The 26080-nt window shown below is 39.4% G+C and overlaps 1 protein-coding gene across 20 annotated transcripts in view; it reads right to left on the bottom strand.

The window, feature by feature from the left end:
- LOC124141629 (focal adhesion kinase 1-like) overlaps positions 1-26080 on the bottom strand; it is a 166659-nt gene that overhangs the window by 45343 nt on the left and 95236 nt on the right. For 17 of the 20 annotated variants that reach the window (XM_048400249.1, XM_048400248.1, XM_048400237.1 and 14 more), the window contains exons 3-10: positions 18973-19148; positions 11552-11639; positions 8253-8332; positions 7864-7981; positions 6988-7128; positions 5047-5124; positions 3524-3737; positions 2176-2268 (exon numbers count right to left, since the gene is read on the bottom strand). In XM_048400249.1, coding sequence (XP_048256206.1) covers positions 2176-2268; positions 3524-3737; positions 5047-5124; positions 6988-7128; positions 7864-7981; positions 8253-8332; positions 11552-11639; positions 18973-19148 — 988 coding nt within the window. The remainder of the gene's footprint in view (positions 1-2175; positions 2269-3523; positions 3738-5046; positions 5125-6987; positions 7129-7863; positions 7982-8252; positions 8333-11551; positions 11640-18972; positions 19149-26080) is intronic. The other 3 variants (XM_048400241.1, XM_048400246.1, XM_048400238.1) reach the window with 2 other exon arrangements.

The raw sequence follows: 26080 nt of genomic DNA, 5'->3' as shown, positions 1-26080 counted from the left end.
CCATTTCGCCCCTTGACGGACATTCCCTACTTTCTCATCAACGTCCAGCTATTGTCATTATAATCGGACCACAACATTTATCATTACCTCTGATTACTTCAGGGACTGTGTTTGTTTATTTGTTTGTTTGTTGTTTACACAACATTCAGCAATATTCCAGCTATATGATGACTTTTTGTAAATAATCGTGTCAAACTTGTCCGCCACTTCCGAATTCCCGTAGATTGCTAGGTAATTAGTTGGAGAATTAATGGAGGTAACAGTCATTGAGATTCATTATCTTGACAACTCAATAGGACTCGTGCAAAATTTATTTGTCGTTTAATGGTGCACTCAATATTTCACAACGTAAATAATTGAGTCAGGCCCAGACAATACATAACTGATACAGTGAGAAATTATCCATGCCGTCCGCCTACGATGACATACCATCAACCAGGTCACCGAGTCTGACCATCCGAAGTCGCCTCCCCTGACCAGCATAGGTTGCTTGGAACCACTGGGTACTATATAAGGAGTTGAGGCCTATATTACTCACCGGTGTATACGAAGAAATGTTCAATAACTTAGTCTATAACATAATATACATCATCACTCACTTCAAACAATTTGATAACTAAAGAAATTAAAGTAATTCTAACATCAAACTAAGAACAAGAAACCATTTCTGGAAACTTGAGAGTTGTCGTGTTATTACAACAATGAGAGAATTAGGAAGACAGAATTAGAACACTGCATGCATAGTTGTCTCGATGTCAGTAAAAGAGGTGGTGTTCAGAAACAGTAATTATACAAGTAATTATGTGTTATTTACTAGGTGCATATACAGATGGCATTCCGACATATCACAGGCAGAGTGGAAACACTAGGAAGGAAAATGGCATAATGACATGGTGATATTCTTAATGACATGGTGCTATTCCTAATGACATGGTGATATTCTTAATGACATGGTGATATTCCTAATGACATGGTGCTATTCCTAATGACATGGTGATATTCCTAATGACATGGTGCTATTCTTAATGACATGGTGATATTCCTAATGACATGGTGATATTCTTAATGACATGGTGCTATTCCTAATGACATGGTGCTATTCCTAATGACATGGTGATATTCTTAATGACATGGTGATATTCTTAATGACATGGTGATATTCCTAATGACATGGTGATATTCTTAATGACATGGTGATATTCCTAATGACATGGTGATATTCTTAATGACATGGTGATATTCCTAATGACATGGTGATATTCTTAATGACATGGTGATATTCCTAATGACATGGTGATATTCTTAATGCCATGGTGATATTCTTAATGACATGGTGATATTCTTGATATTCATGAGTATCTTGATGAATCCTTTAGTTTCAGTGCTTATTTTTGACTCATTCATATCTATACCAGTAATATTTGAAAGTTCTAATCTTGCATTAGAGATTTCACAGGCTCAAATTTCTTTTTCGATATTCCATGAAAATGATTATGGTAATTATTCATACTTTTTCAATATTATATTTACATATTATGTTTTATGATTTTCTGGCTCAAAATGTCCAAGAATTCTTTAAATATTCAAGAAATCATCTTGAAAATGCATGAGGTTTTGCTTTTTCAACAGTTTTGGTAAGGCGGAATCATAAAACAAGAAGATCAGTTAGTCTGGCCTGAAATGTTGAAATATTGAACATTCAGTGACATATCCTCTATCAGATTTGTAACTTGACGTGAATACTATTTCAGCCCTCCGTCACAAACTGTGTTCATACCAATAACGTGTGTGATATTTATCTGCACATTTCACGATCCTTTTCCCAGGATTCTAGTTACCAGGTATCCTAACAATCACATCACTAAAACTAAAACTAAAACTCACAATTTTATAAAGCAAACATAAAACCTTGTAACCGTAAAATTAATACAAATGAATATGTTACTCTAACCTTTCCATTTTCAACTCAAAACAGAAGGAAGCAGTATTGTTAATTAACACACTGATACAAAGTAAACATGCAAACCAAGTGCAAAACAAAGGAACATGGTCGATAAACAAGTTGTGAGAAAAAGGTGAAACACGGGATGTTTCAAGAGTTTCAAGGGTGCCAGGTCAAGTTTCAGAACTCAAAATCAAAAGGAATCCGTGCCAAGGGGAGTTAACTCCAATTACCTTCACTACAAGTTGCCTCCCCTTCGTCATCTGAATCGTATGAGTTCCAACTGAGGTAGGCTATTTTAGTAAATGAAGGTAGATCTTCAGTAGCTTTATATCGGGAACAAAATAAATCCGTATCAGAATATGCATGAATGGGACTTCTTTTCAGAAGAACGTCATGCACATTGTAAATGAAACAGGTTCGGATTTACAATAATCGTCTTTTCCGTTTTATAATAATAGTCTTTTCCGATTTACAATAATAGTCTTTTTGAGTTTAGCAATCTTTTCAATCAGATAATTTTCCACGTTAAAAATTGATAAATCAAATGTATATGAAGCTGTAAATATAAAATAATGTTTTTTTGCAATTCTTTTGCAAACAGAACATGATGAATAAAACATGGATGTAGCAAATCAAAAAGAATAAGTCAAATACATATCAATGGTTGGAAACCCAAACAGAATGGTTACAACTGCTTCCTAATTATCTGGCGTGATTGAGCTTCAGCAATACGTCAGAGCTCTCTTGTACATACTTCTGGTAATAGCACTGACTTTTTTCATCATAGGTATGGTAAGTAGTTGCTTACTGCTCATATATATACATAGCTGGTTAGTATGCGAAACATGGACTTATCAATGTGATCTTGTCACGGCTAACAAATTAATAAGAAGATTCATTAGGCCACAGTTGAGTGGGTCAGTTCGTAGATATACAGACAGAGGTACACTCTCAGAGGCAAGTCATTATATGTAGAAAACCATATATATATAAATATACAAGACTAACATCAAGTACAGTAATGCACATTCTTATATCGTGCCAGTGTTAGGGAAAGTATATATATATATACAGAAGCAGAAGAAGTATAGTCAACTTGTAGTCAGCATCTGTGATTCCTAAGAGTAAATGCCAAATATATACTACTCAAAAGAAGTCAAGAATACACGATTTTTTCAAATGACTGTAGTTTATCTGTCATAATATGACAGGTGTTCTTTAACTTCTTTTGAGTCATGACATGACAGATTAACTGTCATAGGGGGGGAAAAAAAAAAAAAATCGGTGTTCCTTAACTTCTTTTGAGAAGTATATATTGTTGATCTGGATAAAATGGCCAATAAATTTTGACGTGAGTATTATTTGTGACAATTTTAAAATGAGAAGAATTGTGACATTGTTTGAAAAGTCAACATTCTGGAAAAACACTAAGTCTATTGCATTATCAAACTATAATATGCCCTTATTGTCAAATTGACTATTAATTTCAGAAAAATCTGCTTGAAAACAGTATGCACAACATACGAAATAGTTTTTTCATAAAAAAATAAAATATGAAAACACGTCACTGTATCTCACCTTTCCTGGTCCAGAGAGAGTCGTTCATGTCATGTACAAGGCGACAGTACCCGTCAATCAGGTCCGCTACATCCTCAGCATCTTGCAACATCGCACACGTGATCATGAGAGGTTCATTAGCACCAGCTATCTTCAGCTGTAGGATGCCCTTGCCGTCCTCACTGCCAACTGTCTGTATGGACTGGACCTGGGCAAAGTCGGCCATGTGGGTTGGCTGAAATAACAATAACTGGCTCATTAGTAGTCAAAGGCAAGGCGTGGCGTGGCGTGGCGTGGCGTGGCGTGCCATGGCGTGGTTGATTATTATAGAACAGTCTGTGTCAAAAACATGAGTCTGAGTCAACAAGCCCGAATGTGTCAATTGACATAATTTTCAGTGGACCTCAGAGCTAATGTATTGACATTTAGTAGCAAAGCTTACAAGACTGAAAGACAATTTACAAGACTCGGTCTACGGACTAGTGGTCAAAGTCACAGAGTGAGTAAGGATCCACACCATCACAAGCAAAGAACCAAGTCAGCGAGCCTGACCACCTGATTGAAAGTCTCTCTTACAAACCACAGAGCATAAATATTAAATAAACAAAAGTAAACAGAGCTAACATATAATTGCATTGTGATACCCTTAATTCAAACTTCATGTTAAGAATAGGATCAAACATCACTTCTGGGTTAACAATAATCATTGTTCTATCTCGTCATCAGCAACACTACGAGTGAGTGAGTGAGTGAGTGAGTTGGGTTTAACGCCGCTTTTAACAGTATTCTAGTTATATCACAGCGTGTCAGCTTCATATGGGATGAAAGCCCGAAGTGATGCAGGTCTCGGACGTTTACCACTTCGGTGAAACCCACGAGCACGGGTATGGTGCTGACAAACCTAGAAACATAATTGAACCAACAATCATAGGTTTCTGGCGTGCACAAGTGACGCAACTCTGCACAGCGAATCGCAGCGCCTTAGACGACTGGGCCACCCGTGCCCCATCAGCAACACTACGATGACTGGTCAATAAGTTATTGTTCAGCAAGTGGACTATAGTAAAATATTAACATCATAACTAAATCTTGTAACAGCTGCAATGTTCAAAACTTTTCCTTTTTAATAAAGCAGCTTGCCACATTTTCAATATTGAGACCCACACAAGACAATCAGGAAAGCTATGTTTGCCACAGTGGGAGCAGTTTCCTTGGTTCAGTCGCTAACCCCGGTATCATGTGTTTACATTATCACAAACATTTTAACAAACACAACCATCTGTTAAGACCAGGAAACTGTAAAAACCAGGACACCACACAAATACACTTGTCCTATCAAGAAAGATAGGACAATATCGGCGTACACTTCAATCACTAACACTTCACGGCCATTATCTGTTGAAGGGAGGTAACTCCACCAAGCCAAATCCCAACTGCTCTCACCATCATCTACTGAGTTGATTATCATTCCCAAAACATTCTCCCATGTAAACTAACCTCGTTCATATAAACATTATCTGGCTGTAGGTAGGTAAAATACTTACCGAAGAGGCTTTTTCTGTAAGATAACTGATTCCAACATCTGGGCCAATGACAATATCAACATAGATGCTCCACCCAGACTGAAAGATAACCATATTTTGGATATGAACATTTATGTTAGCAATTTTATGTTATGATGAAACAAATGAAAACAATGTTTGAAAAGACTTTCTATCATGTGAGACTTCTGTGAGAGTGGTTTACAGAGTTGCAGAACTGTTTGGAACTGTTTGATGAAGGGATTACACTAAGACGTCTCCTGTTACTACTTTCTGCTAACAAGAACAGATTTTTAAGAGAACATCTTTCATCAGTTAATCATATTTGGTGTTAACATACACCATGCTGCAGTGGGACAATACTGCAGCTGGCCAATACTGCAGCTGGACAATACTTAGCGGGACAATACTGCAGCTGGACAATACTTAGCGGGACAATACTGCAGCTGGCCAATACTGCAGCTGGACAATACTTAGCAGGACAATACTGCAGCTGGACAATACTTAGCGGGACAATATTGCAGCAGGACAATACTGCTGCTGGACAATACTTAGCGGGACAATACTGCAGCAGGACAATACTGCAGCTGGACAATACTTAGCGGGACAATACTGCAGCTGGACAATACTGCAGCTGGACAATACTGCAGCTGGACAATACTTAGCGGGACAATACTGCAGCTGGACAATACTGCAGTGGGAAGTTTCAAATATCCTTCCTGATGAAGTCCAGGCCATTGACGGGATCTTTGGCCATGTTTTAACTCTGTATTGACTACTGGAGGTGTATGAACCACAGATTCCACTCACACGAAACATCTCTAACAGTAATGACTGATATTTGGAGGTAAAATGGCTTCCAAATGTTTTCCACATGGTCTTGTGTGGATATTTTTATTCTTCTTATTAACAAAAGTCATAATTGGACTTATTGGCACCAAGAAAAATTTCATGCAGAAATACTGAACAGATTGGAAGAAACTTAACATAAATCTTCCAATTCCAACTAATTTTAAACATTATGATATGAAATTTAAAATCCCCCCCAAAATTAAATCATAACATAATGCATCCTGAAGTTACTGAAATGATATGAAACATGACAGTCCTTACCATGTGCCATCACATTGATTCTGATATGATACACGACAATCCTTCCATATACTGTACATATCAATTCACATAGATTCTGTCTCAATTTTCAAAGTAATATTTACAAGTTTTGCAACAGCTACCTTTACCTTACAGCCTGTCATGAAACCTAATATTAAATCTGATTGCATAATATTTTTAGAACAATCTAAGCCAATTATTGGAATAAAACACATTTGCTTGATAGCAACGACATACTGTCAGGGAAAAACGGCTCAAATTCAGTATATCTATATGTCATATCTTGACTGGGATATAATAGGATGTATTGCATCGTGATGGAGGTGTATCATGTTTGTTTGTAGCAGCCCATTGTGATGTTATGGGTTACCATGACGTCACAGGGCAATGACATCACTAATTTTTCTGAGAATGAAGCTGGTTAACTGTGTGCTGTAGTGAGTGAGAATGGTTTTACGGCGCTTTTAGCAATATTCCAGCAATATCACCATCACAGCGGGGGGACAGAAATGGGCTTCACACATTGTACCCATGTCGGGAATCGAACCCGGATCTTTGGCGGGGCGAGCGACCGCTTTAACCACTAGGCTACCCGACCGCCCCCTGTATGTTGTACACTCAAGGTGATTGTAATTACTGTTTACATCCTGAAAAAGTTGGAAGAATGATTTGATGACAAATAGAATCTCAACTGAGTGTCCTTATCAAACATATCAAACTTGACTTGTGCCGATATATTTGTTATGAAAAGACTGCCGGTTAAGATTCTATATGAATGCGATATTACTCTATACAAGAATGAGAGTTGTATAAAATGAAGTAAGTACATACCCCTAAGGCGCACTTGAATCGTTCCTGATTGAACTTAATGACGGTGATGAGAGTATCGAAGAACTTATATACACACTCCGACTCCGTCAGCTGAGCATACTGGCGGAAGTGATGCTGAATAACTTTGCGCAAGGCCTTCGGCTGTGGAAAAAAGTTCATTTTCAATATTGGAGAGTTCTTTTCCTTTCATTAATTCTCTTGCAAGAATTTCATGGTAACACACAGCGGATGGTCTTCATATAGTAGACCCATTTTGGGATTCAAACCAATATACAGGGCATAACAGGCTGACCCATAAAACTCTGGGCTACCCAACTGCCAATTTTCTATTTATATATTGTTAAATTCTTAGATTTGAGGGCGTTAACTGATGCCGCAATAATTTCCAATGCTGTACAAGTCACAGGCCAAACAGTGTCACCCTATTACCTGGTTATTTTAAACAAATGACTAGATTTATATCTTCATACGTCATCTGAATTCTCATCATAACCTGAAAATAATACTTCCCATTTTCACGATCCTAAAAAGTCACATGTTTAGCACCCAAACTTTTATCAATACACCAATATTATTATTTCCTTCCATAAATACATCACCGTACTTGGAATACATCATTGAGGTGATTAAAAATAAAGTATTTCGAAACATTCCCATGGCCAAAAAAGAGAAGGAAATTGACTTAGGTTCCTCTTTGATGACTAACATCTGTCTGCCTTTTCACGTCAAACTTTCGGAAGGAACCCTTTGAAGCAATGATCCTTGCAGGTGAAGAATATTTTTAAAATTTTCATAAACAAATAAACAACATATGTTTAACAAGTCTTCAGAAAGGTATGTTAGTAATTTGAACAGGTACAAAAAACAGCAACTCACTTTCATTGAATCCATCACAGTTCGAGGTAAGAATCTTTTGAGCCCAACTTCTTTCTCTAAGTATTCAAAGTTGGACTTTTTATCTAAAGCTACTTGAGGCATGTCTTTGAAAAACCGCCTGAAAACAAAACAGAATCCAGTTTATTTGTTGATAATGAGAAAAAAATATAATTGCAAATATTTCTAATCATCAATATTCCTGTTGTGTCCAAATTAACCAAATAATCGTTTCTTCAAAATCGAATAATTGAAATTGAAGACAGCATTGCAGGAATCTTACAAGAAACATTTTCAACAGATCATCAATACCAATTTCAAGTGAAAAAGAAAATCACACATAAACAACTAAAGCAATTATTTAATCCAAAAATACATCATCATTAGCGTACCTCATTTCTATACATCCAAGCCTGATGGCAACTTCATGTGCAATGTGTTCGGCTATATCACGCATGTAGTCATTCCGAACCTGAAAACACAAAATCATAATAATTACCAAGCTCGTCGTAAGAGGCGACTAATGGGATCGGGTGGTCAGGCTCACTGACTTGGTTGATGCATGTCATCGTATCCCAATTGTATGGATCGATGCTCATGCTATCAACCACTGGATTGTCTGGTCCAGACTCAATTATTTACAGACCACAACCATATAGCTGGAATATTGCTGAGTGTGGTGTTAAACAACAAACAAACAAACAAACTGGTAGCCATCTAAATTCTACTGATCTAACCCTTTATCATCCCCAAACAACATGTTATATCATTGTGGAGGTACTCCAATATGTCAAACTAAAATAATTGATGCTACATAACTACCCTTTATTCAAAATTATCTAGAAGTAAATAGACACTGAATACAGTACTTAGTGTCGGTGAGTAATTATCTTCGCAATGATGATGATGTTGGAGATTTTATGAGAGCTTCCTGTAGAGCTGGTTTAGCACGTGAAGGATTTTCTATGTTGTGTTCAATGATCAACTGACTATGTCCTCAGGGGAACAAGGAAGTGCATGTAGTTATCCAGGTTCCTACCAAACTGGTTCTAGTTATACATCAAATGATTATATTTACAGAAGAATTCGATCTGGAGATACACGAGAACCTACTTATCTGCAGGTTTCTTAATAGCTAAGCAGGATCTTAATGAAGCTTGACTGCAGCATGTTACTTTGACATTGAACAAAACAAACAAAAAGAAATATTTCATGAAACAAAGTACATTTTCATAATGAAATCTTTCAAGTTCTTACACAGAATTATCTCACATATCTTTTCAATCAGATTACAAGAAATCAATGAAATGGCAAATCTGACATTCAACATTTTCTACATCAATACACAGACCAGAGCATCAAATCTGCTCAATCAAAGACTTTAACTTCATTTTGATCACCTACTCTTTGATCTGGCATTGTGTTTCATCACAATGTCACGTGAGCATGAGATGCTTAGGGGAGGCCGCAATTTCATTTCCTCCTCCAGACAAGCAACACTCCCCCCCTCCCACCCCCAAACCAACTCTCCTGTCAGACTTAAGGCCATGGAGGGTTGGTGCTACCTAATTGACTTGACAGCACAAGCTTAGTTTCACATAACAGTGGATTGACAAAGAGATGTTACAAATCCATGTTCATTTCTGAGAGATTTTAGACAATTATGCACCTAAACACTTTTGGAATTTGTTGCTTCCTTAATTTTTTAACTGATGTGAGAGTGGATTTTCACATGTTGAGAAACATTTCAACTATGCCATGGCTGGAACATCAGAATTGGGCTATGCACATAGCTTTATGTGGAGAATCAGACCTGGGGCTTGACAAGTGAATGCTTTTACTACTTGGCTAACCTATCAAAATGTTAAGGTTATATAACTATTGTATCATTAACCTCATATTTCTAAAAGTATCAATACTTAGGAAATTTTCCATTTACTTTTCAATACAAAGTTTACATTTTATCCTACTGCGATAAGATATTTTTAGAGTGAACTTATTCAGGAAACATGTTTGAAAATATGACTCATTCATCAACTTTCTCCAAAGTGCTAAATAATTGTTGAAGCTATACAATATAGAATTGTCATATTTTTCGACTAATCACGGGAATCAAATTTCTACTTCAGCACCTTTAATGAATATATTCTCTTGCAAGGAACACACCTTAACATATTTTAATTCCCCAAAACTAATTTCAACATTGAAGCAGTGCGAACAAACCGAAGTATTGATTCCACTTTTTACAACAACCCATCATTTCATAACTTCTCCATATCCCCCAATCATCCATCCAGGTTTCTTTGTCTCCTGTAATCAATGCCACAAAGCTCTCTCCCCCCACCCCTCACTTATCACTGCCAGGTCAGCTTGTTCCTCATTAACATCCCGCCCTCCTCTCCATCCCCAGATCAAGGCAAGAATTAACGGCAGGTGCTTTACACAGGTTGAAGAAATGAAAGAATTTCATCCAACTCATTTCCCTGGATTTATTTTCGCTTTGCTTGAATGTTCATTGCCTTCAACATGGCTGCAAGTGATCATATCAGTTTGGAAATCTGAGAAGCTGAGGTTGTGAAAGATTTCTGTGACATGTTTTATTTGATAACTGAATGTAGAACTTGTTTTCACATAATGCTCATCCCTGATGATGACTGCATCTCATGATATTTGTGTATTAATAATCGTTATTACAAGGATTAATTGAGTAAAGTATTGCAATGGTAAAAGCACCATTGGAAGGTATTGCAATAGTTGTCCCTGTATCACAATAGTATCACAATAGTATCACAAATAGTATCACAAATAGTATCACAAATAGTATCACAAATAGTATCACAAATAGTATTACAATAGTATTACAATAGTATCACAATAGTATCACAAATAGTATCACAAATAGTATTACAATAGTATTACAATAGTATCACAATAGTATGACAATAGTGAGTGAGTGAGTTGGGTTTAACGCCGCTTTTAACAGTATTCCAGTTATATCGCAGCGTTACAGCTTAAGGTGGGAGGAAAGCCCAAAGTGATGCAGGTCTCAGACGTTTACCACTTCGGTGAAACCCATGAGCATGGGTATGGTGCTGACAAACCTAGAAACATAATCGGGGCGAACCGGGATGATGTTAAGTCTAACATGTCTGCCATTTACTAGGTCCAATAGTCTGCAAGGGAATCTGGAAGATGGTGGAGAATTAAGGGAGATAACTCTTTTTACGTTTGAGGTAGGGTAGTGATTGTACTCATGTTACTCCTGTCAAACATGTTGACATATATCAAAAGTGTTGATAATCAAGCATGCTATTGATGTCAACTAGTGATATTTCACTTTATCATCAATGTACTGCCATTGGCCCTTAGACAATCCAAATGTACTAACAGTTGTATAGTTGCATTACTACCAACTACGCATCAAGAAAGTTGGTTGGTTGGTTGGTTTTTCGTTTAACGCAATATTCCAGCTATATGACGGCAGTCTGTAAATAATCGAGTCTGGACCAGACAATCCAGTGATTGATATCATGAGCATCGATCCTTGCAATTGGGACAATGACATGCAACAACCAAGTCAGCGAGCCTGACCACCCGATCCCGTTAGTCGCCTCTTATGACAAGCATAGTCGCCTTTTACGGCATCAAGAAAGCCTCAATAACTTCCACACAATCTGCCGCGGATACTTACCTGATCATAGAGGTAGTAGAATGTCACTTTGTCTTTGGAATACAGCTCTGGGATATTTTTGGGTAAGTACCTCACTCGGAGTTCATATCTGGAAAAAACAACAGAGTAAATAGAGTTCATCAAGACAATAGTTACTTCTTTGTTTCTCATTAGTAGCTTATTTAACTTTTACTGGAGTGAGTGAGTTGTGTTTTATGCTGCTTTTAACAGTATTCCAGTTATATTGCGGCATGTCAGCTTAATGTGGTAGGAAAGCCCGAAGTGATGCAGGTCTCAGATGTTTACCATTTCGGTGAAACCCACGAGCATGGGTATGGTGCTGACAAACCTAGAAATTGGGGCAAACCAGGATTCGAACCCATGATAATAGGTTTCTGGCCTGCCCAAGGGTCGCAAATCTGCACAGCGAATCGCGGCGCCTAAGATGACTGGGCCACCAATGCCCCCAACTTTTACTGGAAGTCTGTTGGTGTGACTGACAATGAGTGTCCTCATCATGCTCCTCAGAGAGTGAGTGAAATTGTTTCTTTGTTGGTTAATTATCAGCCACACTTAGCAATATTCCAGCTATATGATGGTGGTCCACATATAATTGAGTCTGGAACAGACAATCCTGTGATTAACATACAAAGCATCGATCAACACAACTGGAATATGATGAAATGCAATTAACTACGTCACCGAGTCTAACCACCCAAACCAGTCAGTAGCCTCTTACAACAAGCAACGGCTGCTGGAACCTATTTTCACACCCAGAGTGAGTGAGTTGGATTTGAATGTCAGTAACAGTATTTCAGATATATCACGTCATGGCAGCATGAAGTCGGAGAAAAGCTACAAGAAATGTCAGTCCTAGACCTTAACCAGTTTGTCAAAACCCATGAGAAAACACATGGCACTGAGCGAGCATGGATCAAAATCAAGGTGATTCCAGCAGATCCTGGCATGGCAAAGGGACACAACCCTGCACAGTAAATAGTGGCATCATATATGACTGGGCTTCTCAACCTGGCAAAACCAATTAGTAGTACTCAAGGTGGATCCACAACTTGGAATTCAATACTCATTAATATTGATAAACTTCAACATTGATTACTTCTTGTACATGTCTTCTGTTGAATAATGCTGTTTATTTCATAACAAATGAGATGAAATATCATTAAAGCAAAATATCATTCCTTTGATTTAAAGACAATTTGTCTGGTGTTGCAAGTTCTGCAACAGACTGAAGCTACGCCGATTACACTGATGCAGGAGAATGTGTCAGAGAAAATACTGATGGATCCAATACAGAAGTTGACACATCAATAATTTCACCCAATAGAAAACATAAAATTTGAAAAAATAAATATATGCCAGTGTCAGATCAAAGATATTTCGTGAAAAGCAAGCAGATACTTTTTAGAACCATCTTAATGGTGACAAAAAGCCATATTCAGATGTCAAAATACATCACAGAGCAAATCAAATAACAATGGCACACTCAGAAATCTGGGAAAGCCTGAATATTGAACCTACTTCCGATAACCTCTAAACTTGCCACTAAAGAAAACACAAAGCCTTTTTCCCATTACAGGGATTTCCTTTTGTCGGGGTTTATTTCGGAAATTTACACTGTTCCTTTTATTACAGGACTCTAGAAAGTTAAACTCTACCCACTCAGCCCTGCTTGTCTACATTAACCCTGGCTCCAGACCACCTAAGCTAAATGGCCTGAAAACTGTCTGGTGTTTATTATTGGTGCTTCCTGATTGACATTTAACACAGTATTGTTTGGGTGCAGGCATGGAGCACAGGGTAGCATGTACACTGGAGGATGGTAGTTATACCTGAACCATCCAAAGCTGTGACATGCAGCTCAAAACTCTAGGAGTGAGTGAGTGAGTGAGTGAGTGAGTGAGTGAGTGGGGTTATTACAGAAAACATTTAAGGTATGTATTGATATATTTTACTTAGTGTGCTACTGTGATCGATACTTGTATTGAGAAATATATTATTGTGATCCATCGATGCATTGGTGTATTGTCCCACCACTCCCATTTCAATAGTCTGTATCATCTTATTGAAACAGTAACCTAACAAGTTGATACAAATAGGCCTTGAGTGAGTGAGTGAGTTGGGTTTAACGCCACTTTTAACAGTATTCCAGTTAAATCACGGCGTGTCAGCTTAATGTGGGAGGAAGGCCCGAAGTGATGCAGGTCTCAGACGTTTACCACTTCGGTGAAACCCTCGAGCATGGGTATGGTCCTGACAAACCTAGAAACATAATCGGGGAGAACCGGGAGTGAGTGAGTGAGTTTGATCTTAATGTTCTAAACAGTAATACAGGCGTTATTATTGTCAGCTTAAGGTGGGAGGAGGGCCAGAAGTGAAGCAGGTCTAAGACGCTTACCACTTTTGTGAAACCGATGAGCACGGGTATGGTGTTGACAAACCTAGAACATAAATTGGGCCGAACCGGGATTCGAAATCACGATCATAGGTTTCTGGCGTGACCAAGGGACGTAGCTCTGCATGATGAATTGCAGCACCTTAAACGGCCGTGCCACCCATGTCCCCAATTTCATTTTGATCTTACAAGAAACATCAGTCATTTTGCTCTCGACACTCTCACAATGTCTGTGTTAAAGGAAAGGTTTTCCATCAGTCTTACAATCAGCTGACAGATGTAAGATTGATTTGTGAAACAGATGCCAGATGACATTAGAAACATCGGACAATGAGGAAGTTTGTGTCAGCTTGGTAATATTTGGTGTTGTGGAGGTGCCAGCTTTGCCAGATGTTGCATTGAAGCATGTTCATCAGACTTGGCAACATGTCTCCAATATAAACTGTATGTCCGGCAGGAGGAAGGACAAAAGGTCACTCAATAATTGGACAATAATGGCAACAGAACTGACCAAGTGGACGCTGCTGGCCACTTCTGGTCTATGTATTCTCCACTGACTGATAACCCTGCATGCTCCATGCTACACTCCATCTACTTCCTCCAGCCAGCTGGCCCACCATTCCTCACACCTCTGCCTCCCACACCTGTACCCCTCCCGTGATCCTCCCTGGGTTCCCCCTTCCTCACCTCTACCTCCCACACCTGTACCCATATCATGATCCTCCCTGCGTACCCCCTTTCCTCCCCTCTACCTCCCACATCTATACCCCTCACATGATCCCCCCCCCCCCACCTCCATTCCCCACCTCTACCCCCGACACCTGTACCCCTCCCGTGATCCTCCCTGGGTCCCCCTTTCCTCACCTCCACCACCCACACCTTTGGCGTGGTCTGACTCTGGATTAAGAATAAGGGACAGCATCTGTGTATAAATATACATAGTCTTGTTTTCTGGAATTATGTCATTTAATAGAAGATTCTTTTAGCAGAATATACTGTACAGTGTAATAAAAATGGGCTTCATCTTCTAACTTGTTTAGACAGCAAAGTTTGCACATTCTTTGGTTTGACGGTGTCTTAACATGTCTGCCTCTTTCTATTTCAAGCCGGTGACAGCTAAGACGTAATTAGGCGAGGGCTATTTGAGGAGCTCTACCTTTTACATCACAGAGGTATACTTTGATTTTGAACTTGTCCTGCATTGCTCCTAGATGTCGAAGTTTGTGGAAATTCTCACTATGAATTTGATCACTTTTATTAAGGAATAAAGCTTCAAATTTAACTGACGACCATGGGCAAAAGAACTTGCTGATATGCTCTCATGATCAGGAAGAATGGTTTTCAAAATGTGCCTGATAGATGATGTTGTGTGTAGTTTCCCTTCTTCAGTCCTTTCTTGCCATACATCTTCCCTACCCGTGAAGATACAGTATAGAATCGGTCTTCAGTAACCCATGCTTGCCGTAAAAGGCGACAATGCTTGTCGTAAGAGGCGACTAATGGAATTGGGTGGTCAGGCTCGATGCATGTCATTGTATCCCAATTGCGTGGATCGATGTTCATGATGTCAATCACTAGATTGTCTGGTCCAGACTTGATTATTTACAGACCGCCATGTGGTGATGAACAACAAACAAACATACATCTTTTCTCCATCCCAGTGCAGTCTCCCTTGTTCCTTTCCTCAAGTTCACTATCTTACAGGTCCAGTTGTCAAACCCTAATCACTTATTCAGTGAAAACCCCAACTCTTTGACCATCCTTCCCAGTCTCAGGGTGCCATGACACTGATATATGTGCAGTAGCCATATGACATAGTCCTTCCCATCTATGTCTCAAGTCTTGCCTGACACACGAGCATGTACATTAGCCATGTGATAAAAGCCATGTGATAAAAGCCCTTATCTACCTATGCCCTTCATGTGAGGAATACTCCAACACAAGATGTGCAACAGCAATGTGATAAAACCATTATCTCCCTGTATGTCTCTTTGAAGGGGTACCCCAAAACAACAGCATTTGCAACAGCCATATGATATATACCATATCGCCCCATATAGATTAGTATTAGGGCAACTCTAAATCAACAGCATGTGCAACAGCCATATGATCTACCCATATCGCCCTATATACAAGGGGTACCCTGACACGACCATGTGCAACAGCCATTTGATCTACCCATATCGCCCTATATACAAGGGGTACCCTGACATGACCATGTGCAACAGCCATATGAAATCCCCCTCATTTGTATCCATGAGGGAGGAGTCTGCTTTGCTTGGCCGACTGCCTGTAAATCTGAAGAGCAACAAGGTAATGACTCCATGCAGCCATTCCCCAGGTGATTCATGTTTAGGACTTGCTGTTGTATTTTCATAAAATGTGTATATAAGTTTACGAAAACATACAATATTCATTTCTGGAAAAGCATGTGCATTGATATGGCACATTTTGTTGTGTTCGTAGAAAAATCAGGAGAGACACCTTCAAAGGCTGTGGAGGGAAAATGGCTGCCTAAGACAGAAGTTTGTATGTCACTGCTGCAGTCGTTGTATGAAGAGGGAATGAAGAGCAGAGTGTACTTCACTGAAATTTGTTGCTTTGTTGGGTGTTGCTATATTCTGTCTAGATGACTGGGGTCAGGTCTAGACAAGACAATCCGGTGATAGACATTGTTAACAATGATCCAAGCTGTCGGGTACCAGGACACACTTTCAACCAAGCTTTGAGTCGGACCACCGGATCCGTTTGGTTTCCTCTTACGACCAGCGTAGTGAGTGAGTGAGTAAGTGAGTGAGTAAGTGAGTGAGTAAGTGAGTGAGTAAGTGAGTGAGTGAGTGTAGTTTTACGCCGCTTTTAGCAATATTCCGGCAATATCACGGCAGGGGACACCAGAAATGGGCTTCACACATTGTAACCATTTTGGGAATCGAGCCCGGGTCTCGGCGTGACGAGCGAACGCTTTAACCACTAGGCTAACCGACCCGATTTCTGGGGGCCAATTCTAACACATATCCCCAATGGTATGTCATATACAAGAGTATGTGATCATGATTTTATGCAACTTTTAGCATATTCCAGCAATATCACATCAGGGGACACCAAGAATGGGTGAATGTAACGAGCACACCAGATAATAGCAGATACCAGATTTCATACCAGATTTCTTATATTGTTTGTTGTTTAACGCCGCACTCAGCAATGTTCCAGCTATATGACGGCTGTCTGTAAAAAATCACGTTTGGACCAGACAATCCAGTGATTGACATCATGAGCAACAATCCACGCGACTGGGATATGATTGCATGCATCAACCAAGTCAGCGAGCCTGACCATTAGTCGCCTCTTACGACAAGCATGGGTTGCTGAAGGCCTTTTCTCTACTTGGATCTTCATGGCTGTATATTGTTGGTGTGAATCCATTCAAACTGAACGCAACAGTAAGTAATCTTCTGTCCTATTAGGCTGTATTCATATATTTCCATCAGTAAATTTTAGGAAAAAGAAACTTTCACAGCTCTCAAGCAAAGTAAACATATTGTCACTTAACACTTTCATATTTACACAGCGTTACTTCTGTCATGCAGGGAAGTATTAAAACCAACAAAATCTATAACTTTCATCAGCCTGAATGACATTGCCAGTTTATATTATCCCCAAATGCAGTATCTTTTACATGAAACAAATTCCCAATGTTTGAATCGTGACCAATGTGATTAAGCCACTTATTTTATCCATGGTATACGAGAGATATCCTACAATACGATCTGAAGAACTCTGTATTAATACATGCATGAACTGGGAAGTATTGAGTTTAAGACCAACAATACGTCACATTGTTCCTGATTTTCATAAATAAACCGAAGCTTGTTCATTTTACAACATAATCTAGCAATGAACCAGAGCTCCAGTGTTTATCTTTACTACACAAATACAATTATGCATGAATCATGCTATTTCTGTTTGAGTTTTCATATCACTTATCACACTCAGTCCAGAGTACTGTTTTCATGAAAAATTCGTTTTTCAAGATGCATTCACATGGGAGAAATAAAAACAAATTTATCTCAAAGGCAATTCTAAAGCATGGATCTTGATGGTTAATTATCATCAAATTCCTATTAAGACACAGGGGAAAATGAGCTTTTCATGTGAGCTTGGGATATGCTCTAATCAAAATGCATTTACACACAACATGTCCGTTACGTCCGCTTTCTGCAGGAACAGTTTTGGTGTTATGAATCCATGAAATGTGTCCCTGATTGTCGGATTGCGTGAATCATGGCTGTCCGTGCAGAGTATTCAATCAGAACAGTCAAAACCCTACAATGATGCATTTTGTGAACCTGTCTAGTCTAATTCTTATTAAATGGTTAGGTTGAGATTAGGGCTGGGACGAGTCCGAATTTACTACCCGTGTACCCAACCCCCTATTACCCGACCCTACCACTGTAGGTCTCAAGAGATCGGTACAAAATGTCCAATTGGGCATTTAGTTATGATAGCACTGGCAAAACGTATTTAGATACATGTACTAAACAATCTGGTCATGCATACACTGAAGTTGACTCAAGTTATATCATTATTCAAAGATATGAAAAGTCAGAAGGAATGCAAACTTTTGTGACTTGTAGTGTAACCATAGAGTTCTAGATACCTTTTTGTCATTAAACAATATATCACGTGGCTAACCACAGGTCCGGGTAGTCCTGTGGGTACCCGGGTCCTACTCAGTACCCACCCGACTCAGGTACCCGAGTTACCCATCCCAGCCCTAGTTGAGATACCAAGGAATTTTTTTATTGTTCTATGGATGGAATTGCCCAAAGTGACAAATGACAAATCTACAATCTACAATCATCAAAAGTGTCTTAAAGCATGGGAGTTACGTTAGTCATAGGGCCAAGATGACTTTGTGGAATGGCCCACGGCCAGGTGAGGGAGAAATGTTTTTGGAGTTGGGTAGGTTGTGGGGGCCTCCAGGGATGCAGTGAGTACATCGGTATTGGGTAACATAGATCCTACCAACCTCCACTCTTCTGGTAAGTGCCTGGCCTCGTACTTCTGCCGCACCTGATACATGGTCAGGTCGTTGTGGAGCCAGTAGTTCTCCCGGCTCTGGGTATGAACCAGCTTCACCGCAAAACATTTGGAGAAGTAACGGTCCCCCGCCGCTAGACGACCAACCACCAACCGAATGATGTCCTGGAAAACAACATGACAGTTCATTAGGTCATTTCATTCATCTAGTCAATCTTCAATGATGCCATTCATGCCTGAATTTGATTTCAAGTCCATAGCCGGCTTTCTTTCATTCCTAAAAACCTATCACCGATATTGATAATTGTTTTAAATAGTACTTGTTTTTTAGCAATAACCTATACTAACATCTAGTCTCTGAAATGAACATATCGTACAGAAAAAAACAGTTGTTCAGTTATCTTAATAAAAATATAATAAAAGGGAGCCCAATGACTCTCTTCATTTCCTGATACTGCAGTAATGTAGACTTGCCAAACATTATGGACTTGCATGGGCTGTATTTGATATATATTTGTATCAGGGTCTGTAAGACAGACTAGCAATAACCTTGTAGGAGGTTTTATTGTTTCCTGGTAAGACCAGGTATGACGTTTACTTGTTTCAAAAAAAAAAAAGACCTCATGAGTTGATAGCAGATGAAGTTTAGACTTGGTGTTTCAAACATCCATTGTTCTAAAATCGAAGAAAAGAACTGAAACCTTTTCATAATGGATGATGGCAATCAGACGCACAACAAGCAAGCTGACACTCTAGCCATTAGACTGCAGACCTGGTTGAAGCTAGGTGGTTCATCAGAAGGTACCAAGTTTAGCATATATTCCCTGGCCAGAAATATTTTATGAGTGTTTCTTTAGACTGTCATAACAGTAAACAAAAGTCAGATAAAACATTTTTCCTTGGTTTTGGATGACAAAGTGAAACCAGCTTGGTCACTGCTTCCCTCAGGTTTCACTCAGATTTCACTGTTTCTACCAAAACATAGACAGAGGAGGAGTGTTTTACCCCTAGTTAAAAGTTGATACAATTTCATACACATTCTGACTTAAAATCTGTCTTCATATTTCACAAAAATGTTCACAAAACCATTTACCTTATTGACCAACTCCATAAAAATCATATGACTACCATACATAATAAATAACAGTTTTGAGTTTGTTCATTGTTTAATGACACACTCAGCAATATTCCAAATAATCAAATCTGGTCCAGACAATCCTGTGATTGACATCATGAGCATCGATCTACGCAATTGGGATGAAATAACATACATCAACCAAGTCAGGGTTTCGGCGTGATGAGCGAACGCCATAACCACGGGGCTGCCTCGTAGTCCGGGAATAGTCAGAAAACAGAAAACCATTGCAGAAACTGACAGGAAGACTTATCAACAACGACATTTTTTTTAATTTCCTTCTGTCCCTTTACATATGAACAAAGAAAATAAATAAAACGTTAAATACATTGTACCAGCCTCAGAACTGTTTTCACCTTCACACCTACCATGATGTGGTCAGTTATTTGTGATTCTGTCCAACTGATATGTCTTGCAACTTTGATATTAATCGTACCTCTTTTCAGGTTCAAAATAACTATTTTACACAAAAACAAATATAAAACACTCTCAAAAAAGGCTTTAAAGAAAAAAGCCAAGCTTTCAACTAATGATTATTGATTAAAATCTTTTAAAAGAAAAATGACTCACAAAAAAATGAAAATAATTTGTGTCACAGAAATGCTACTTTTATTAAAAATGCAAGTAGTCTCCTACATACAAAAGGTTTAATATAATTACTGCCATCAGTTGTACCTTAAGACACAACTTGATACAGATGTTGTCACATCTTCGTCTCGAATGAAAAACAAATTGCTCTAATTATGGCAATATAGCTCTTCTGAATGCCTCAGACACAATATTAAGGCGATAATTACTGGAAATTATTTCAGTATTCCATCCTAGTATTGTGTATTCACAGTACCATCTGTTGAGAATAACGAGCATGAAAGGATGTGTGCATCAAGTGATAATTATCTCCATCTTCCCTTGGGCCGGCAGACAATCAATCACACGATAAGGACATTGTGACATGACCTGAGCCAAGTGCTGAATCATAAAGGTCATGGTCACAAAGGTCATGTTCACAGCTGCATACAATGATAAAATCAGCGATTTTTTCTTGCCAATTTAAGATTTGTTCAACTTTTATTTGTAAAAGAGAATAATTTAAAGCAAATATCACCTTGCACTTAAATATGATGGGTAATCCATCCAGTTTTATCCAATTATAAGATAAGAAAAAAAGAAGTCACGTTTGTGAGAGGGATACAATTTAATCATTTTGAATTTGTGCAGCGAAGTCACATCTGAGAAGTCACTTTGTCAGCAAGTGTGAGGAAAAAACGGGGCCTTTGTGTGTTAAGTGTGCTGAGGGTCTGCGAATCAGGGTTAGAGTGAGAGATCGAAATGAACCATGGTGCATACAACAGCATGGGGCTTCACAGAACTTCCAGCATGAAGATGATTAAATATTTGTGTCTCTTGTTAAACATTAGTAATGTATACATCGGAACTGATATTCATGCAACATTGGGAATCGGTTGGAATTTCTTCACAATTATTTCTTTATAACCAGTTAATAATATTTTGTGATTTGCACATAAACTAAATATGAAAACACCCGTGTATGTATTACAAATCATATTTCTATCATTCCTTCATGGTGAGGTGAGGTGAGGTGAAATGGAGTTTAACGTCACATCCACGATTATTGCACTTATATAGCGACGTGCATGTACGTGTGTGTGTGTGTGGCTGCTTGTACTAGACCGGACTGATGCCGATTTATAGTGCTAGCTCACTGAGATACCATGCCGCAGTTTAACATGAATACCCCACTCAGACACAGTATACTGACTCCGAGCCGACCAGTCCTTGTTTTAGCCCCTTAATGCCGAGCGCCAGACAGATTAACAACAAGTACCATCTTTTAACGTCTTTTGGTATGACGCGGCCGGGGATCGAACTCCGGACCTTCCGCTCTCCGGGCGGATGCTCTACCACTAGACCACGGAGGCGGTCCATTCCTGCATGGAATGGGATTCATGGGATCATGAGATCATGAGATTGATGACAATGTGGAAGCAGGTGCCCCCATGACTGAAAATTCTTCAGGTGATTTACATCATTTGTCTTCCCTTGTTTATCTATGGTAGGGTCAGGTGAAAAGGGGTTTAAGGTCACATCCAAGATTAATGCACTAAAATAGTGACGTGCATGCACATGTGTGTGTGTGCCTGTTTGTACTAGTCCGGACACTGATTTATAGTGCTAGCCCACTGAGATACCGTGCTGCAGTTTAACACGAATACCCCACTCAGACATAGTATACTGATTCCGACCACTCCTTGTTTTAGCCCCTTAATGCCGAGTGCCAGACAGGGTTACAACAAGTGCCATCTTTTTAACTTCTTTTGGTATGATGTGGACGGGGATTGAACCCCAGACTTTCCGCTCTCCGGGCGGATGTTCTACCGCTAGACCACGGAAGATGTTTTTTTTATCTATGGAAGGATTTAAAGAAGTATCTCTTCTAAAATTCACCTTTTTCTTGATGCACTATTTAAGCAATTGAAAGGTCTTCCTATTGTGAAACAAATGCCAGAAAAAAACTGTAAATATCACCTTTCAGATAAGGTGAAAAATCAGTGTTAAGATCTGGATGCCGATGTACAAAACGATCTTAGCGGTAAGGTGATCGTAACTCCCATACCTTAGCATAGACTTAGGTTGTTTTGTGCAATGGCACCCTGATCTGGTATCATATCACAAGCAGCACAAATGAAGGCCCATAATTTCATGATACAATTTCATCCATAAAGTTGAAGGGAGATAACTCTACATGCTTAAATTAACTCCACTAAACACCAAAGCAGACTGACCGCATTTTGACAGAAAAACACAAACTTCAACAAAAAAAATCTTATCTCCATTTCAGTTACAAGTAAAGTATATATCGGTTACATTTTTCAAAAGCCAGTTTAAAGTTTAACAGCCATAGATGGGTGGAGGGTGATACAGTCCTTGGTATCTTTGATATGGCATGATGGGATTCCTAGAATACACCTTTATCTGGACAGATGGAGGAATCCCCCGACCATCTCCAGATGATAGACTACAGCTTGAGATGTGAACCCTGTAATGAGGTGCCTGTCATTCCACTGGTGCTGACTTGCCCAGCCTGTTGCAGACTTGCTGGCTGATTTGTGTCTACGACCAGACTTCATATGTCAAAGATGCCACTTGGAAATATTTTGTTGTTGTTGAGAAATTCATTATTTTTAAACACATTTCAACAAACTATGCAAGCAGTTAGTCTTCCTTTCTGATGTAGAGTCAAACAAGTGTAATTCACCATCAGCCAAGGAATAATGACAGGGGATTCCATGAGGTACATACAAGGGTTCAATCCCATTGTGCCTACATCCCATTGTGCCTACATCCCATTGTGCCTACATGCCATTGTGCCTACATCCCATTGTGCCTACATCCCACTGTGCCTACATCCCACTGTGCCTACATCCCATTGTGCCTACATGCCATTCTGCCTACATCCCATTGTGCCTACATCCCACTGTGCCTACATCTCATTGTGCCTACATCCCATTGTGCCTACATCCCATTCTGCCTACACCCCACTGTGCCTACACCCCACATCCCATTCTGCCTACATCCTATTGTGCCTACACCCCACTGTGCCTACATCTCACAGTGCCTACATATTGTGCCTACATCCCATTGTGCCTACACCCCACTGTGCCTACACCCCACTGTGCCTACATCTCACAGTGCCTACATATTCTGCCTACATCCTATTGTGCCTACACCCTATTGTGCCTACACCCCACTGTGCCTACACCCCACTGTGCCTACATCTCACAGTGCCTACATATTGTGCCTACACCCCACTGTGCCTACACCCCACTGTGCCTACATCTCACAGTGCCTACATCCCATTGTGCCTACAGAAATTACTGTAGGCACATTGGGAACTCAGTTTCATCCCTATTTCTCTAAATGGACTGCACCACTATTGTTTGACTTATTTTTGCTAAGAGATAAGCCTCAGCGTAAACTTTAAAAATATTTTGTCAATATATGTTGCCCAATCAAGTCAGGCTTGTAATCATGTCCTGATTTTACTGTAGGCACAATGGGAAGACACCCATACAAGTCCACCATTCATTTCACACTTGTTAATTCAACATTACCTATTTATATAACAACTTGACCTTACAACCTTGGCCACATTATCTTGCAAAGGCACATTTGCTGGTTCTAACTTAAAAAGAATTATATAAGCAAAAATTGTTGTTTTGAAAGGGAAATAGCTCCACACAGTGCACTCTTGTGGGAATCAAACATGGACCTCTAGCATGACATGGACAACATTTTCACCACTACCCAGCCGGCCCCCATGTAAGATAAGAGTGAGTGAGTATGGTTTTACGCCGCTTTTAGTAGTATTCCAGCACTATCAAGGCGGGGCACACCAAAAATGGGCTTCAAACATTGCATCCACATAGGGAATCAAACCCAGGCTTTTGACGTGACGATCAAATGCTTTAACCACTAGATGACCTCACTGCCCCATAAGATAAGAGCACAGAGAGTCACCCACAGGATTAGATTTCATTTGAAGCATAAGACCCTTGCTCGTGTTACAAATGGGAAATGACCAGATTGTTGTACTGATGTAAATAAAACACACGCTCAATTAACCTGATTGCTCTGCCCTATTACATAAATCAGTCGAGCAGGACACAACCTGGAAGTACACATCAGACTTGGACAATGAACGATACTTTATGTGATTAGAGCAGGATGTGGCGTTATTGATTAACAATTTTCACGCATATCCAGTGCAATTTGAGAGATTACATTGCACGGAGGCAAGTCTTGGGGCATCATAACAATTCTAGGCATACTTAGTGAGTCTCGTGGGTCACAGGAAATAAAATGATAGCCAGGCAATAGGTATAAAACTAAAATCAACAAGAACAATTGATTCTAAGGAAACACTTTTCAACTGGGGTCAACCTGTGAGGCTGTGCTCAGCTGGGTCAACACAGAAATGAAGCCCAAATTTGTTTTCAAATCGGGCCTGGGTTTCATTTCAAAGGCACTCCTAGATTTAAGAGAGTCTTGACACTGCGTACTTAAAACAAAGCTCTGAATACAGAAATTAGAAGTATGACAAGGGTGTCGCAGAAACATCTTTGTTCATTTTTTTGCATGAAAGTGATGTCAAAATGTTCCTTTTCCAAAGAAACACATCAAGAAACATCATCATCATCATCATCATCATCTATTCAAATAGTGCTGAGCATCAAGCAGGCATCATCATAATCATCATCTTGTGGTATGGGTATGACCTATTAAACAAGTATTTGTCACAGAGTGACGAAATATCCCCCGCCATATACACCATAGTACCAAATATGAAGTCAATCCAGTGATTAGTTCTTGAGATATTGTGGCAACACCGTTTTCCAACTCCAAAAACAGATTTGCCTGCTGTGACCTTGAAAATGGGGTCAAGGTCACCAAATCTGACAGGTGTATGCGGTGTCTGTATATACACTATAGTTCCAAATATGAAGACAATCCAGCGATTAGTTCTTGAGATATCGCGGCAACACCGTTTTCTAACTCTAAAAGCAGATTTGCCTGCTGTGACCTTGAAAATGGGGTCAAGGTCACCAAAACCGACTGGTGTCTGCGGTGTCTGTATATACACCATAGTTCCAAATATGAAGACAATCGAGAGGTTTAGTTCTTGAGATATCGCGGCAACACCGTTTTCCAACTCTAAAAGCAGATTTGTCTGCTGTGACCTTGAAAATGGGATCAAGGTCACCAAAACCGACTGGTGTCTGCGGAGTCTGTATATACACCATAGTTCCAAATATGAAGACAATCCAGTGTTTAGTTCTTGAGATATCGCGGCAACACCGTTTTCCAACTCTAAAAGCAGATTTGTCTGCTGTGACCTTGAAAATGGGATCAAGGTCACCAAAACCGACTGGTGTCTGCAGAG

Source organism: Haliotis rufescens, unplaced genomic scaffold (assembly GCF_023055435.1).
Source record: "Haliotis rufescens isolate VD_foot unplaced genomic scaffold, xgHalRufe1.0.p SCAF_2, whole genome shotgun sequence".
NCBI lineage: Eukaryota > Metazoa > Mollusca > Gastropoda > Lepetellida > Haliotidae > Haliotis > Haliotis rufescens.
This window is presented reverse-complemented; position numbering and strand designations above follow the sequence as displayed.